The sequence below is a fragment of the Ptychodera flava genome, chromosome 9 (genome assembly GCF_041260155.1).
Source record: "Ptychodera flava strain L36383 chromosome 9, AS_Pfla_20210202, whole genome shotgun sequence".
In the NCBI taxonomy this organism is placed as follows: Eukaryota; Metazoa; Hemichordata; class Enteropneusta; family Ptychoderidae; genus Ptychodera; species Ptychodera flava.
This window is the reverse complement of record NC_091936.1, coordinates 259848-276330: the sequence shown is the minus strand read 5'-3', so window position 1 is coordinate 276330 and position 16483 is coordinate 259848. Positions and strand designations below refer to the sequence as shown.

Below are 16483 nucleotides of genomic sequence, written 5' to 3'. Positions count from 1 at the left end.
ATTAAATTTCAAAGCAATCGGACAAGCGGTTTCAGAGAGGAAGATTTTTTTACCGAAAACACCAAAAAATGCCCCAAAAATACAAATATGCAAATTTCACCATGATTTGAACAAACTTAGGTCACGCCAAGTGAACTGCATATAAAATTTCAAAGCAATTGGACTTGCGGTTTCAGAGAAGAAGGCAATTGTTGACGGACGACGACGGACAACGATGGAAAATCAACCTATTTGATAAGCTCCGCGTCGCTGACAGCGGAGCTAAAAATTCGTTAAATATGCAAATAAGCTATTATTTGACAAGAAACAGCTATATATCTTTGCATGCCATTAGACTACTGGAAGAACAAGATTTGTACCATGTTTCATTACATTTGATAACAATAATTATGAAAGTTCATTAAATATGCAATTTAATTAATTGACATGCTACTCCTTAATGTGTTCACATAGTATTACAATACTGACAGATCAAAATCTGCACCATGTTTCATAAAATTTAAAGCAGTATTTCTGGAGATAGCCCACTAATTAGGAAAAGTAATGAAATATGCAAATTAGCAATTAATTAACATGATACTGCTAACTGTTTTTGTACACTATTTTGGGACTGTGCTGAAGATTTGAACCAATTATTTCATTAAATCTGTTGCAGTATTTCTAGACATCACCCATATCACAAAAATTCATCAAGCGAGCAAATTAGCATTAATTGATGCAATACTGACATATGTTATTGTGTGGTATTAGAACTCTGTATGAAAAATGTCTGCACAAAGTTTCATAAAATTTGGCAGATTGTACCACAAATAGCGCTCTAATCCTAAATTATGCAAATTAGCACTAATTATGCATGCAACACCAATATAGTGTAGTATAGTGTAGTATCCTTTTACTAAGTTTAAAAAGAATTGGCAAAGGCATATCTCATATATCTGCATATATCTGCATTCATGAGCATATGCATGGACACAGCATTATTCTTTATTATCTCTTAAAGGGCCTATGACATGCCCATACAACCAAACGTAAAATCACTCTTTGGGTCTTGAAGTTAGCTTACGTCACTGTCTTGCATTGCGTATAGTCCCCCTTGTCAAGATAAAACTTAGGCCCTTTAATTGGCCATCCTTGAGCCTCTGTAGAAGAATCCTGGAGACCGTGTGGATGGATATCAAAAAACGGCCATCAAACAGTCACTTTTGATTGGATCATTACAAAAATCGGCAGAGGGAGTAATATATGTACCAACTTTCAATGCAATCACACCCGGCATCGGTAAATTACGTGAACGGATGCATAGTCGTCAAATATAGAAAACAAAATGGCCGTGATGCAGCCATTTTTGACAGGATCAAAACAAAAGTCAATGTGCTTGTGTATAACATTTACCATGTACCAAGTTTAAATGGAATTACTCCCAGCATCACTGAGAAATTAGCGTGAACACACGCATCGACATCAAATACATAAAACAAAATGGCCATCAAGCGGCCATATTTGATGGGATCACAAAACACATTGACTAGGTATGTATGACATAGGTAATAATCCTTGTACCAAGTTTGCATGGAAGTATGGACATGACCAAACCTATATTATAAGTCTCCCCCAGCCCCCGGACAGTTTCCGTTTGGACTAAACATAGGGCCAAAGTCCCTGAAGCTACTATAGACATGAATACAAAATTAAGTATTTCCTGACTGTATGAAATTATCTCACTAAGGTCATCCTACGGACTTGTAAACCACATATTAAAGCTGTCTGACAAGCAGTTTTGAAAAAACAAGCGACTCAACAGTTGACAGAGCCCTGCTGTGTTATGTAGAGAATAACCTTTTGTGACACATGTATTGATGAAGAAGGTGGATATCTTTAATAGCTCATTTCAGGATGGCCTGACCAAAAATGGAAAAAAATAGCGCCAATGGCACTTAATCACAACTGGCACATTGTGAAACTACTCTATCTCTGGGTACACCTGTACATGAAATACTGAATGGGTAGGTGCTGCGGGTTTGGAGTTTGTCAGTAAATGCACACAGAAAACAAAGTCCCGAAGTAGCGAATTCCAGCCATTTTCAAACCACACTGTTTGTCAGTGGGGTAAGCAATATTCGCAAAAATCACATTTCCAGGCTAATAGACTATGTTTTATTACGAAATCACACGTCCTTATTACAAAATAAAAAGATCTTTGTCTTTAAATCAATGCGCCAGTAAACAGGTCCAGCAGCTAGTTATGTCATCAAGTCTGTAATGTTAAGGGTCATAACAAATGTGAGAAATCTAAAACATTAAATATGTTGTTTTTTATCAATTTTATTACCAAAAGTGCATGAAAATCTCTGATACTTTGAATCAGCTATCCTGCATATTTGTAACATTCATCAAAACCTCATTTCTGTTCCACAACTCATTAAATAGTCCACAATGCAGGATTGGTGTACATTCCAAAACTACATATATGAAAGACCCCTAAAATCAATTAGTTAAAGGGGGTTAGAAATTTCCCAAAACTATCTAACCGCTGCTCTGTTTGGCTCCATTTTTCGGAATCGGAACCTTGGAATTAGTCTGAATATCTCTACCAAATATCAATGCAGTCTGTTCAGCAGTAATGACCTATGGTCATTATGTTAAAAATACCGCCAATGGCGCTTGGACATAATGACCGCCTAGTATTATCGGCATTTATCAACAACCACACTCACTGTGAATTAGACAGACCACGAAGTCAATGAGCAACATATAGCTGACAGACTATTTTTCACATTGCCATTTTAAGCTCATTTTCATGAGAAAAGAGACATGTATATGTATATGGAGAAAAGCAGAAGACATATTTGTAAATTGTTTGTTAAGTGACAATCATATATGCATCTCTTGAAATTTTGTGGTTATAAGGTATAACAGTAGTGTAAGAATAATGAGGTATGAATAAGTTAGTAAAGCTAAGTTGACAGTAATTAAGATTACAAAATTATACACTAAGCTGGGGAAATCTGATTGAAATAAATGTTGAAAAGTAGCAAAGTCATGGTCATCTTTTGTCTAATACCTTGTGTAAGTTCATGAACTTTACATAAATCTTGCTATAGATTTGTTGCTAATGGGCAATAACACTGTGTTTCAGATCATTTGAGAGCAATCTATCCATGACAAGTTTAAATTGTAATATACTTCTATTTAAAGGAGAGAAACTTCTCAAATAATTTTTTTCCCTGTAATTTGCTGTGAGAACACATGGACAGATACTCAGGACTCTATGCTGGTGCTACCTTGATAACTAACCTACAACTTGTAACGTCATTGTCTAACCTGTTCACCCCAATTTCCTGTAGACAGGTCCACACTCTCCATTGATAACAATGGGTTTGGGCCATACCATTGTAGTGAAAGACTGTAACATGTGAGGTTGTGGATACTTAATCTCTGGAATGTCAAAGTCTGCATATTGACTCAAGGATGTTTACTTAACAAATGCCTAGGGTCATCTCAAAAGTGAGAATCTAAACTATGAAATATGGTTTTTTTAATGCTTTTGATGCCCAAAAGACCATAGAAATCTCTTATACTTCGAATCAGCCATCCTGCATATTTCTAACATTCATCAAAACCTCATTTCTGTTCAACAACTCATAAAACAGTCCACAATGCAGGATTGGTGTACATTCCAAAACTACATATATGAAAGACCCCTAAAATCAATTAGATAAAAAGGGGGGTTAGAAATTTCCCAAAACTATCTAACCGGCGCTCCGTTTGGCTCCATTTTTCGGAACTGGAACCTTGGAACCAGTCTATGTATCGGTATCAAATATCAACGCAGTCCGTTCAGCAGTTTTTGACTTTTTGTCGTTTACGGAAATGGACGACATCAAACACCGGTTGAAACCACCTCTATATCACAACTCCCAGTTGTGATAAAAATTCCGTAAAAATACAGATTGCATATTTCATCACAATTTTAACAAATCTAAGTTGGGTTATCCCTAGGGACCTGTATACCACATAACAAAGCTGTCTGGCCACCGGTTATGAAGAAGAAGATTTTATACCAAAAACGCCTTTTTTGGCGCTAATTTGCATATTTTCAACAATATCAAAAAATTAAAAAAAATAGTTTCTCAAAATCATATTTTATCCACACAACAAATATCAAATCAGTAAGTACTGCGTTCTCAAGATATTTGAGTGGACGGACGCCTCACAAACGGACATACATACAAACATACATACAGACTGACGGTGGGCGCCGGAAGGATACCCATCCCAATAGCTTCTATAGACTATATTAGTCTATAGTAGCTAATGAATGAGAGTTAATTACATTCTAATTAAAGTAAACAAGACTTGCTTAAATCAAGATTTACATCATAAAAAAACAGCATATCTGTCAGGTTATAAAGAATCTTGAGCTGGTTATCTTTTAATATCAGTATTTTCATCCTATTAACCAAGCACATTTTAACTTTCAAATTAACATTGTAAAGTAAGTATGTTCTGTTGAATAAGTTGAGACTGTACGTACTCAGAGAAAGCACACTGAAGAGACAAATGTTTGAAACTTAAGAAGTTCAAGGTCATCAAAAGCATTATAAGGAATCATGTAACAATTTCATTGCACTGTTTACACATGTTGCATAATTGCTATAAATAGCACATGAGGAATCTTCACAGCCCAGCTTTACCATAAAAACCCTATCACTTTGACCACTCTTTTAATTGACCACTCTATTTTTTTCCTCAAAAAGTAATTTTATTTTATCCTTACCAAGTCAACCATAAATGGAAATTAGAACTTTCTCTATCTCTATTTATTTGACCACCCTATCATGACAAACTATTATGAGCAATTTCTTTTAGATAACGTACAGGGCACAATAAATGACGGTTCGGAATATATCAAAGTTGAGATTCAGGAAAGTTGCCTTTACATGTTTTAATCCTCCAAGATGTTTAAGCATTTCACTATGAACTGTCAAAAAAAGTTGAACTTTCTGATAATTCCGCACTAAAATTATTTTGGCTAAATCAATTATTTAAAATCATATTAATTATTTTTTTCTTGGTGAATTGATAGGGTTTATACAGTACAAGAATTACCTACAACGTAAGTCAACTTTGACCAAAAATGACAAAAAAATTCCTTAAAAATACACATTTGCATATTTCATCACAATTTTAACTAATCTAAGTTGGGTTATCCCTAGGGACCTGTATACCAAATAACAAAGCTGTCTGACCAGCGGTTATGAAGAAGAAGATTTTTTACCAAAAACACCTTTTTTGGCATTAATTTGCCTATTTTCAACAATATCAAAAAATAAAAAAAAATAGTTTCTCAAAATCATATTTTTCATTGACACAACAAATATCAAATCAGTAAGTACTGCGGTTCTCAAGATATTTGAGTGGACGGACGCCTCACAAACGGACATACATACATACATACATACATACAGACTGACGACGGACGCCGGACGGATACCCATCCCAATAGCTTCTATAGACTATAGTCTATAGTAGCTAAAAATACAAATTTGCATAATATTTCATCACAATTTGAACAAAGCTAAGTTGGGTCATCCATAGGGAGCTCTATACCAAATATCAAAGCTGTCTGACCAGCGGTTATGAAAAGATTTTTTACAAAAAACTCCTTTTTTGCGCAAATTTGCATATTTTCACCATTATCAAAAAATAAACAAGCGACCTAGTGGCCGATATAGCTCCGCTGTGTTTATGTAGAGAATAACTATATTTGACACATGTTGATGAAGAATGAGGAAATCTTTGATAGCTCAATGCATTGGCCAGAAAAAAGTGGCTAAAATAGCTGCAACAAGTCATTGACAATGACATAGTCCCCACTTGTAATAGGAGTATTAGTCTTGATGGGGCAGGGAAATGTGGTCATTAAGAATTATCACTGGAGTGTATATGTTCAAATCTATGGACACATAGGTCTATGTCATTGTTCCCAATTTGCAACAAGAGGCATGTCTAAGTTATTGTTCTAAATCGGGAAAAAAGATCAGACCTCTAGCTACAGTATTGGCCAGCCAAGAAAAACATATGGGCATAATAAATGAGGTACAAGATGTGACATCTTAAGGTCTATTATTCTATCAAAATTAAAGCGTATAGAACTTGTGGTTACTGAATTATGCATATATACGCTTAATCAAGGTCAAAGGTCATCAAGGTCACGTGACATTTAAAAAATATTGTAATGCTAATTAATTCATATATGCCAAAATTCAGACCTCTAGCTCTATTGGCTTGCCCACAATTATATATGTACATAATTAATAGAGGTAAAGCATGTGCTGTCATAAGGTCTCCTATCCTACAAAGGACATAGCACTTGTGGTTACTTATTTATTGACATAATGGTGTATTTTAGGTAAAAGGTTATCAAGGTCACATGACATTTTGTCAAAAAATTTCTATCCTATAGTCTATCACTATATACCAATCATACATCTAGCTCTATTGGCTCGCTCAAAATTAGATATGCACATAATTAATGAGGTACAATATGTGGCGTGATAGGGTGTCCCATAATACCAAATATGAAGGGTGTGGCACTTGTGGTTCCTGAGTTATGGACAAATATGTATATTTGAGGTCAAAGATCACCGAGGTCGCATGACATTTTGTCAAAAATATTGTCTTGATAAGTTATCCCTATATACCAAAAATCAGACCTCTAGCTCTATTGGCTCGCTCAAAATTAGATATGTGCATAATTAATGAGGTACAATATGTGGTGTCATAAGGTGTCCCATCATACCATATATGAAGGGTGTAGCACTTGTGGTTACTGAGCTATGCACAAATATGTATATTTGAGGTCAAAGGTCATTGAGGTCACGTGACATTTTGTCAAAAAAATTGTATTGCTAAGTTATCCCTATGTACCAAAAATCAGACCTCTAGCTCTATTGGCTCGCTCAAAATTAGATATGCACATAATTAATGAGGTACAATATGTGGCGTCATAAGGTGTCCCATCATACCAAATATGAAGGGTGTAGCACTTGTGGTTACTGAGTTATGAACAAATATGTATATTTGAGGTCAAAGGTCATTGAGGTCACGTGACGTTTTGTCAAAAAAAATGTATTGCTAAGTTATCCCTATATACCAAAAATCAGACCTCCAGCTCTATTGGCTCGCTCAAAATAAGATATGCACATAATTAATGAGGTACAATATGTGGCGTCATAAGGTGTCCCATCATACCAAATATGAAGGGTGTAGCACTTGTGGTTACTGAGTTATGGACAAATATGTATATTTGAGGTCAAAGGTCACAGAGGTCATGTGACATTTTGTCAAAAAAATTTTATTGCTAAGTTATCCCTATATACAAAAAATCAGACCTCTAGCTCTATTGGCTCGCTCAAAATTAGATATGCACATAATTAATGAGGTACAATATGTGGTGTCATAGGGTGTCCCATCATACCATATATGAAAGGTTTAGGACTTGTGGTTACTGAGTTATGGACAAATATGTATATTCGAGGTCAAAGGTCACCAAGTTCACGTGACATTTTGTCAAAGTGTCTGAAATATCTGCGTGAACGGATGGACTCATGGATGGACTCACGGACGGACATGACACAATCTACAAGCCCCCTTGACTTTATCTATGGGGACTAAAAACTGTGTAACTGCATCCTTTTTGCAATATGAATACGATGAGAAACTAAATTTTTATTTTTCTTGGCCTTATACATGGGAGTCTATGGACTGCCTTATACATGGGAGTCTATGGACTGCCTTATACATGGGAGTCTATGGACTTCCTTATACATGGGAGTCTATGGACTGCCTTATACATGGGAGTCTATGGACTGCCTTATACATGGGAGTCTATGGACTGCCTTATACATGGGAGTCTATGGAGGTGAAAACTAAAAAGTCCTCTAACACGGCCAAATTTGATCGCATTGTGAAACAAATCAATGTGCATCTGTATGAGGTAGGGTACTATTCTTGTACCAAGTTTGAATGAAATCGCTCCAGGCGTCTCTGAGATATCTGCATGAACGGACGGACGCATGGACGGACGGACGCACGCACGGACGGACGGACGCACGGACATGACCAAACCTATAAGTCCCCCCGGACGGTGTCCGTGGAGACTAAAAATACACAATTGAGGATTTCATCATAATTTGAATATATCACATTGGATCATCCCTAAGAACATGTCAACCAAAGCTATCTGATGAGTAGTTTTTAGCTCATATTTGGTTTTATATATAAATACCAAAAAGAGCTTATATGATGAGTCGGTGGGGTCTGTATGTCTGTATATTTGTGGGTATGTATGTGCGGATGTATGTCCGTCACACACAAAGGCTCCCAAACCGCCAAAGCTACCGTCTCAGTATTTGGTGTACGGTAGATGTAGGGGTTGAGATGTGAATTTGTTCAAATGAACACGTCAGTGTCAAAAATGTGCAAATGAGGTAAGAAAAAGGGAAATCCTGCAAATGTGCAGGAGTGGTGGCAGTGAACTGAATCAGCCCACACATCTTAATAAGAGGATTTTGACCTTTAACCTATTTGTATGCAGGGTACCTATTATGTTTGGGAGTATTTGTTGGGAGTGGTAGCAGTAACTGAAACAGCTAATTGGTCATTTCCTGTCATTGTTTATGAACTGTGACATATTAACAGATCTGCTGAAACCATGGATGTCTGTTTTTGTACATCCATGGTTGAAAGATTCTCTGCTATGCATGTTGCTAAAGTTGACCTTCAGTACCTAAAGTTTCAGACCTTATTTACTTTTGTCATTCTTAATTTTTTGGTTTAAATATTTCTTGTTGTTTTTCTGGTTGTACTGTGCAGAAATTGTCATAACATCAACTTATAATTTTCCTGCACTGAACAGATAGAAATAACACATTGTTGATCTTTGGTATGTACCAATTCTGATCAAATTTGAGCGACACTGTACAATTGCGGTATTTTTTGAGAATAAAATCTTCTGACCAAAAATGGCAACAATTGCCCCCCAAAATAAAAATTGCAGATTTCATCAAAATTTCAAAAGATCAAATTTAATCATCTGTAGGAATCTGCATATCAAATTTCAAAGCTATCAGACCATTATTTTTTGAGAAACACATTTTTTGAGCAAAAATGGCAAAAATTGCCCCAAAAATTCAAAATTGCAGATTTCATCATAATTTCAATAAATATCATTAAGTTCATCTATAGAGACCTGTATACCAAAATTCAAAGCTATCAGATGAATAGTTTTGGAAATACACATTTTTTGACCAAAAATGGCAAAAATTGCCCCAAAAATACAAAATTGCAGATTTCATGTTAAATTCAATATATATTACTTAGTTCATCTACAGAAACCTGTATACCAAATTTCAAAACTGTCAGACCAGTACTTTTTGAGAAATACATTTTTTGACCTAAAATGGCAAAAATTGCCTTAAAAATGTAAATGTGCATATTTCTGTGCAATTTGAACAAATCTGAAATAGATCATCCCTAGGGACATACGTACCAAATACCAAAGCTATCTGACTGGTAGTTTTGAAGAAGAAGATTTTTAAAGATTTTTTTACGAAAAATGACAAAAATTGCCTTAAAAATACAAATATGCAAATTTCACCACGATTTGAACAAATCTGACTGAAGTCACCCTAAGTAAACTGCATATCAAATTTCAAAGCAATCAGATAAGAGGTTCCGGAGAAGAAGATTTTTTTACCAAAAACACCAAAAAATGCCCCAAAAATACAAATATGCAAATTTCACCACGATTTGAACAAACTTAAGTGAGGTCACCCAAAGTGAACTGCATATAAAATTTCAAAGCAATTGGACTTGCGGTTTCAGAGGAGAAGGCAATTGTTGACGGACGACGGACGACAACGGACGACGGAAAATCAACCTATTTGATAAGCTCCGCGTCGCTGACAGCGGAGCTAAAAAGCTTGTTTCTCATAATCATATTTTGTATGTACACAACAAATATCAAATCTCTAAGTACTACGATTCTCAAGATATTTGAGAGGATGGACATCCTCACAAATGGACATGCATACATATATACATACAGACTAATGACAGACACTGGACGGATGCCCATCCAAAAGCTTCTATAGACTATGGTCTATAGTAGCTAAAAAAAAATTCAATCAAATATTTACACTTACTGTAGGGGAAATATAACAAGTCTGGTTATAAAAAAGACTATCCCAAAACAGAGAAAGAGAAAGTCACAGATCTTCTGGCACTTCCCATAGTTGGTCATCTTGGCAGCCTTATGAAAAAGAAAGAAAAATCTACTGGTTTAGGAGTCTGATAATATTAAGTGTAATCAAAAAGTCCTACAACATCATGTGTTCCTTGAAAATTAAATATATATGTTACCCAATCATCCTACAAGTAAACTATTGCTACAATACTTAACTTTTTGAAAGCATGTAGTATGAGGGCATTTTTGTGTCATCTTTGATAAGAAATATTGTTTTGAAAAAAGGAGTGTTGGTTTAGTGCAATGCCACCTTAAAGAGGCACTCCCACTTGGTAACATTTTTAAAACACATGTTTTTAATGCCAACGGTCGATATTTGACATGGCGACTCTGCGCGGATCGCGAGATATCGATAAAAACATGTCATTTCCCGAGTGTATTTTTCACATCCCGAAGTTTTATGATTGTTTCTGGTTATGACCCGAAATCCCCCGAAAGTGTGTTGTTGTGCTGATTGACGATATTCTAAGGAGTCCAAAAACGTTCGAATGACGCAATTAATTTACCTCCTACTACGTGACTTTATATACATCATTATCACTGCCTTTACCTCTGGTAATTCTTTTTTAAAACTTCTCCTTAGTTTTTGTCGTTTTCATTATTCTCAATCAGTTGTATTAAATTTTTAAACAATACCACACAGATATCAGTTTTTACGTATAAAATATTAGTTGCCTCTGATGACTACATTTTGCCGTCTGCCACACAGTTACGCGTGGTTCAATACATAGCGGCTGCCACATGTGGTATGCGCGCATACCACGCGGCGGCCACTATGCATACTATGTATCAACCGCACCTATCTGTGCTAGTCACCTATGCGAATTCTGGTGGAATCACCAAACTTTGTTTTTCGTTTTTTTGCCGAGTCAGTAGTGCTGAGTCAGTAGGACTCGGTTTTCTCCCATGGGACATGACCGCTCACCGACGCGAGTGGTACTGCTGTGGCGTACAGCAGCGTCAGCGTAGACTCGTACTCCATAGCTTAGTTGACAATGACCCCGGTGCCGAACGTTCTATGGGCCACCGGAATTCAAACTTTAACTTTTTTGAGGACATGTTTTTATCGATATCTCGCGATCCGCGTGCAGTCGCCATGTCAAATATCGACCGTTAGCATTAAAAAAATGTGTTTTAAAAATGTTACCAAGTGGGAGTGCCTCTTTAAGAACGTGGAAACCAATTTTCAAAGATATTGGAAGTCAAGAGTAATTTTAGAGAAGAAGACAAAGCCCCAGTAGCGGCAACTGTAATAAACCAATCTCAAAATATCCTCAGTTTTCCAAGAACTTTCTTTGAATAAGACCCATTAGAGATGAAAAAGTGTATAACACTGTCATAAATGTCAAAAGTGGCATGTAAATTCAAATGATTTTACATCATTGTAGATTTCCGGCGATTTTCAAAAACTGATCATATGACAGAAAAAAACAAGTCATCAAACCAGTACTTTTTGAGAAACACATTTTTTGACCGAATATGGCAAAAATTGCCTTAAAAATGCAAATTTGCATATTTCTGCACAATTTGAACAAATCTGAAATAGATCATCCCTAGGGACTTATGTACCAAATATCAAAGCTATCTGACTGGTAGTTTTGAAGAAGATTTTTAAAGATTTTTTTTACCAAAAATGACAAAAATTGCCTTAAAAATACAAATATGCAAATTTCACCACGATTTGAACAAATCTGACTGAAGTCACCCTAAGTAAACTGCATATGAAATTTCAAAGAAATCGGACAAGCGGTTTCAGAGATTTTTTCCCAAAAACAGCAAAACATGCCCCAAAAATACAAATATGCAAATTTCACCATGATTTGAACAAACTTGAGTGAGGTTACCCCAAGTGAACTGCATATAAAATTTCAAAGCAATCAGACTTGCGGTTTTAGAGGAGAAGGCAATTGTTGACGCACGACAGACGACGGACGACAACGACGACGACGACGGAAAATCAACCTATTTGATAAGCTCCGCGTCGCTGACAGCGGAGCTAAAAATACTTTCAAGGACAGTGTGCTCACATTCGATTTGAATTGGTCCATTTGAGAAATATTTAAACCAGGAAAAATAAGAATGACAAAAGCAAATAAGATCTGATGATCAAATAAATACATATATGAATAAATATATGCATGTTCCTAAAGAAGACCTCCAGTACCTAAGTACTGGAGGTCATCTTTAGGAACATGCATATCAACTTCTATAGCAATGGGACAAGCAGATCCTAAATACATAAGCAAATGTCAACAACAAAAAATAGACAGAGAAGGCTTGATAAAAAGACAAGCGACCTAGCGGCCAATATAGCTCCGCTTTGTTTTAGAGAGAATAACTATTTTTGACACATGTTGATGAAGGAGGTGGAAATTTTTGATAGCTTAATGCAGTGGCCAGAAAAAAGTGGCAAAAATAGCTGCAATAATACACAATTAAAGATTTCATCATACTTTGAATAGATCACAGCGGATCATCCCTAAGAACAAGTCAACCAAAGCAATCTGATGAGTAGTTTTTAGCTACTATAGACTATAGTCTATAGAAGCTATTGGGATGGGAATCCGTCCGGCGTCTGGCTACAGTCTGTATGTATGTATGTATGTATGTATGTATGTATGTATGTATGTCCGTTTGTGAGGCGTCCGTCCACTCAAATATCTTGAGAACTGCAGTATTTACTGATTTGATATTTGTTGTGTAGATGAAAATATGATTTTGAGAAAGTTTTTTTTAATTTTTTGATAATGTTGAAAATGGGCAAATTAATGCCGAAACAGGTGTTTTTGGTAAAAAATCTTCTTCTTCATAACCGCTGATCAGACAGCTTTGTTATTTGGTATACAGGTCCCTAGGGATAACCCAACTTAGATTTGTTCAAATTGTGATGAAATATGCAAATGTGTATTATTAAGGAATTTTTTTGTCATTTTTGGTCAAAATTTGACTTACATTATATGTAATTCTTGTACTGTACAAACCCTATCAATTCACACAGAAAAAAAATAATTAATATGATTTTAAATAATTGAATTAATTAGGAAATCATCAAAGCCAAAATAATTTTAGTGTGGAATTATCAGAAAGTTCAACTTTTTTTGACAGTTCATAGTGAAATGCTTACCATCTTGGAGGATTGAAACATGTAAAGGCAACTTTCCTGAATCCCAACTTTGATATATTCTGAACCACCATTTATGTTATCTAAAAGAAATTGCTCATAGTGGTTTGTCATGATAGGGTGGTCAAATAAATAGAGATAGAGAAATTTCTAATTTCCATTTATGGTTGACTTGGTAAGGATAAAATAAAATTACTTTTTGAGGAAAAAAATAGAGTGGTCAATTAAAAGAGTGGTCAAAGTGATAGGGTTTTTATGGTAAAGCTGGGCTGTAAGATTCCTCATGTGCTATTTATAGCAATTATGCAATCTCTGTAAACAGTGCAATGAAAGTGTAACATGATTCCTTATAATGCTTTTGATGACCTTGAACTTCTAAAGTTTCAAAGATTTGTCTCTTCAGTGTGCTTTCTCTGAGTATGTACAGTCTCAACTTATTCAACAGAACTTACTTACAATGTTAATTTGAAAGTTAAAATGTGCTTGATTAATAGGATGAAAATACTGATATTGAAAGATAGCCAGCTCAAGATTCTTTATAACCTGACAGATATGCTGTTTTTTTATGACGTAAATCTTGATTTAAGCAAGTCTTGTTTACTTTAATTAGAATGTAATTAACTCTCGTTTATTTGCTATTATAGACTAATATAGTCTGATGAAATATGCAAATCTGTCTTTTTTCCGGAATTTTTCTCCATTTTTGGTCAGGCCATCCTGAAATGAGCTATCAAAGATATCCACCTTCTTCATCAATACATGTGTCACAAAAGGTTATACTCTACATAACACAGCAGAGCTCTATCAACTGTTGAGTCGCTTGTTTTTTCAAAACCGCTGGTCAGACAGCTTTAATATTTGGATTACATGTCCCTAGGATGACCTTAGTGAGATAATTTCATACAGTCAGGAAATACCTAATTTTGTATCCATGTCTATAGTAGCTTCAGGGACTTTGGCACTATGTTTTGAGAATAAAATTTTCTGACCAAAAATGGCAACAATTGCCCCCAAAAATAAAAATTGCAGATTTGATCATAATTTCAAAAGATCAAATTTAGTTCATCTATAGAAACCTGTATACCAAATTTCAAAGACCAGCACTTTTGGAGAAACACATTTTTTGACGAAAAATGGAAAAAAATTGCCCCAAAAATTCAAAATTCCAGATTTCATCATAATTTTGATAAATATTATTTAGTTTATCTAGAGAAACCTGTATACCAAATTTCAAAGCTATCATATGAGTAGTTTTGGAAATACACATTATTTGACCAAAAATTGCTAAAATTGCCCCAAAAATACAAAACTACAGATTTCATGAGAAATTATATATATATTACTTAGCTAATCTGTAAAAATCAGTATACCAAATTGCAAAGCTATCAGACCAGTACTTTTTGAGAAACTCATTTTTGACCAAAAATGGCAAAAATTGCCCCAAAATTACAAAATTGCAGATTTCATCATAATTTCAATAAATATCATTAAGGTGATCTGTAGGAACCTGTGTACCAAATATCCAAGGCATAAGAAGAGTAGTTTTGGAAATACACATTTTTTGACCAAAAATGGCAAAAATGGCCCCAAAAATACAAAATTGCAGATTTCATCAAAATTTCAATAAATATCATTTACTTCATCTGTACAAACCTGTATACCAAATTTCAAAGCTATCAGACCAGTACTTTTTGAGAAACACATTTTTTGACCAAAAATGGCAAAAATTGCCCAAAAATTACACAATTGCAGATTTCATCATAATTTTGATAAATATTATTAAGGTGATCTGTAGGAACCTGTATGCCAAATTTCAAAGCTATCAGATGAGTAATTTTGGAAATACACATTTTTTGACCAAAAATGGCAAAAATTGCCCCAAAAATACAAAATTGCAGATTTCATCATAATTTAATGAATATCATTTAGTTCATGTGTAGGAACCTCTATACCAAATTTCAAAGCTATCAGATGAGTAGTTTTGGAAATACACATTTTTTGACCAAAAATGGCAAAAATTGCCCGCAAAATACAAAATTACAGGTTTCATCAGAAATTCAATATATATTACTTAGTTCATCTATAGAAACCTGTACACCAAATTTCAAAACTATCAGACCTGTACTTTTTGAGAAATACATTTTTTGACCTAAAATGGCAAAAATTGCCTTAAAAATGCAAATTTGCATATTTCTGCACAATTTGAACAAATCTGAAATAAATCATCCCTATGGAAATATTTATCAAATATCAAAGCTATCTGACTGGTACTTTTGAAGAAGAAGATTTTTAAAGATTTTTTTACCAAAAATGACAAAATTACCTTAAAAATACAAATATGCAAATTTCACCATGATTTCAACAAATCTGACTGAAGTCACCCTAAGTGAACTGCATATCAAATTTCAAAGCAATCGGACAAGCGGTTTCAGAGAGGAAGATTTTTTACCAAAAACACCAAAAAATGCCCCGAAAATACAGATATGCAAATTTCACCACGATTTGTACAAACTTAAGTGAGGTCACCCCAAGTGAACTGCATATAAAATTTCAAAGCAATTGGACTTGCGGTTTCAGAGGAGAAGGCAATTGTTGACGGACGACGACGACGACGGAAAATCAACCTATTTGATAAGCTCCGTGTTGCTGACATCGGAGCTAATAAAATCGGTTGAGATATGCCAGAGTATTATTGCTCTGTACATGAAAAAATCATAACAAAATGGCCGCACGGCAGCCATATTGGATCGTATCACATAACAAATTGACATGCATGTATATGACATTAGTCATTCTCCTTGTACCAACTTTAAATAAATTCGCTTGATACATGTTTGAGTTATGGTTCCGGACATGAAAAAATTGGAAAAAAAATGGCCACACGCCGACCATATTGGATTGTATCACAAAACAAATCAATGTGCATATGTATGACATAGGTCAATGTCCTTGTACTAAGTTTGAATAAAATCGGTTGAGATATGCCTGAGTTATGGCTCTGTACATGACAAAATACCATCAATGACACTGTACCTTCTCTAATGTGCGGCCAG

General features: G+C 35.0%; 1 protein-coding gene across 4 annotated transcripts in view; it reads right to left on the bottom strand.

Annotated features, from left to right (window-relative positions):
- Positions 1-16483, bottom strand: part of LOC139141338 (ceramide synthase 6-like) — a 281300-nt gene that overhangs the window by 78750 nt on the left and 186067 nt on the right. For all 4 annotated transcript variants that reach the window (XM_070710972.1, XM_070710975.1, XM_070710973.1 and 1 more), the window contains one exon: positions 10209-10315. In XM_070710972.1, the coding sequence (XP_070567073.1) occupies positions 10209-10315 (107 nt within the window). The remainder of the gene's footprint in view (positions 1-10208; positions 10316-16483) is intronic.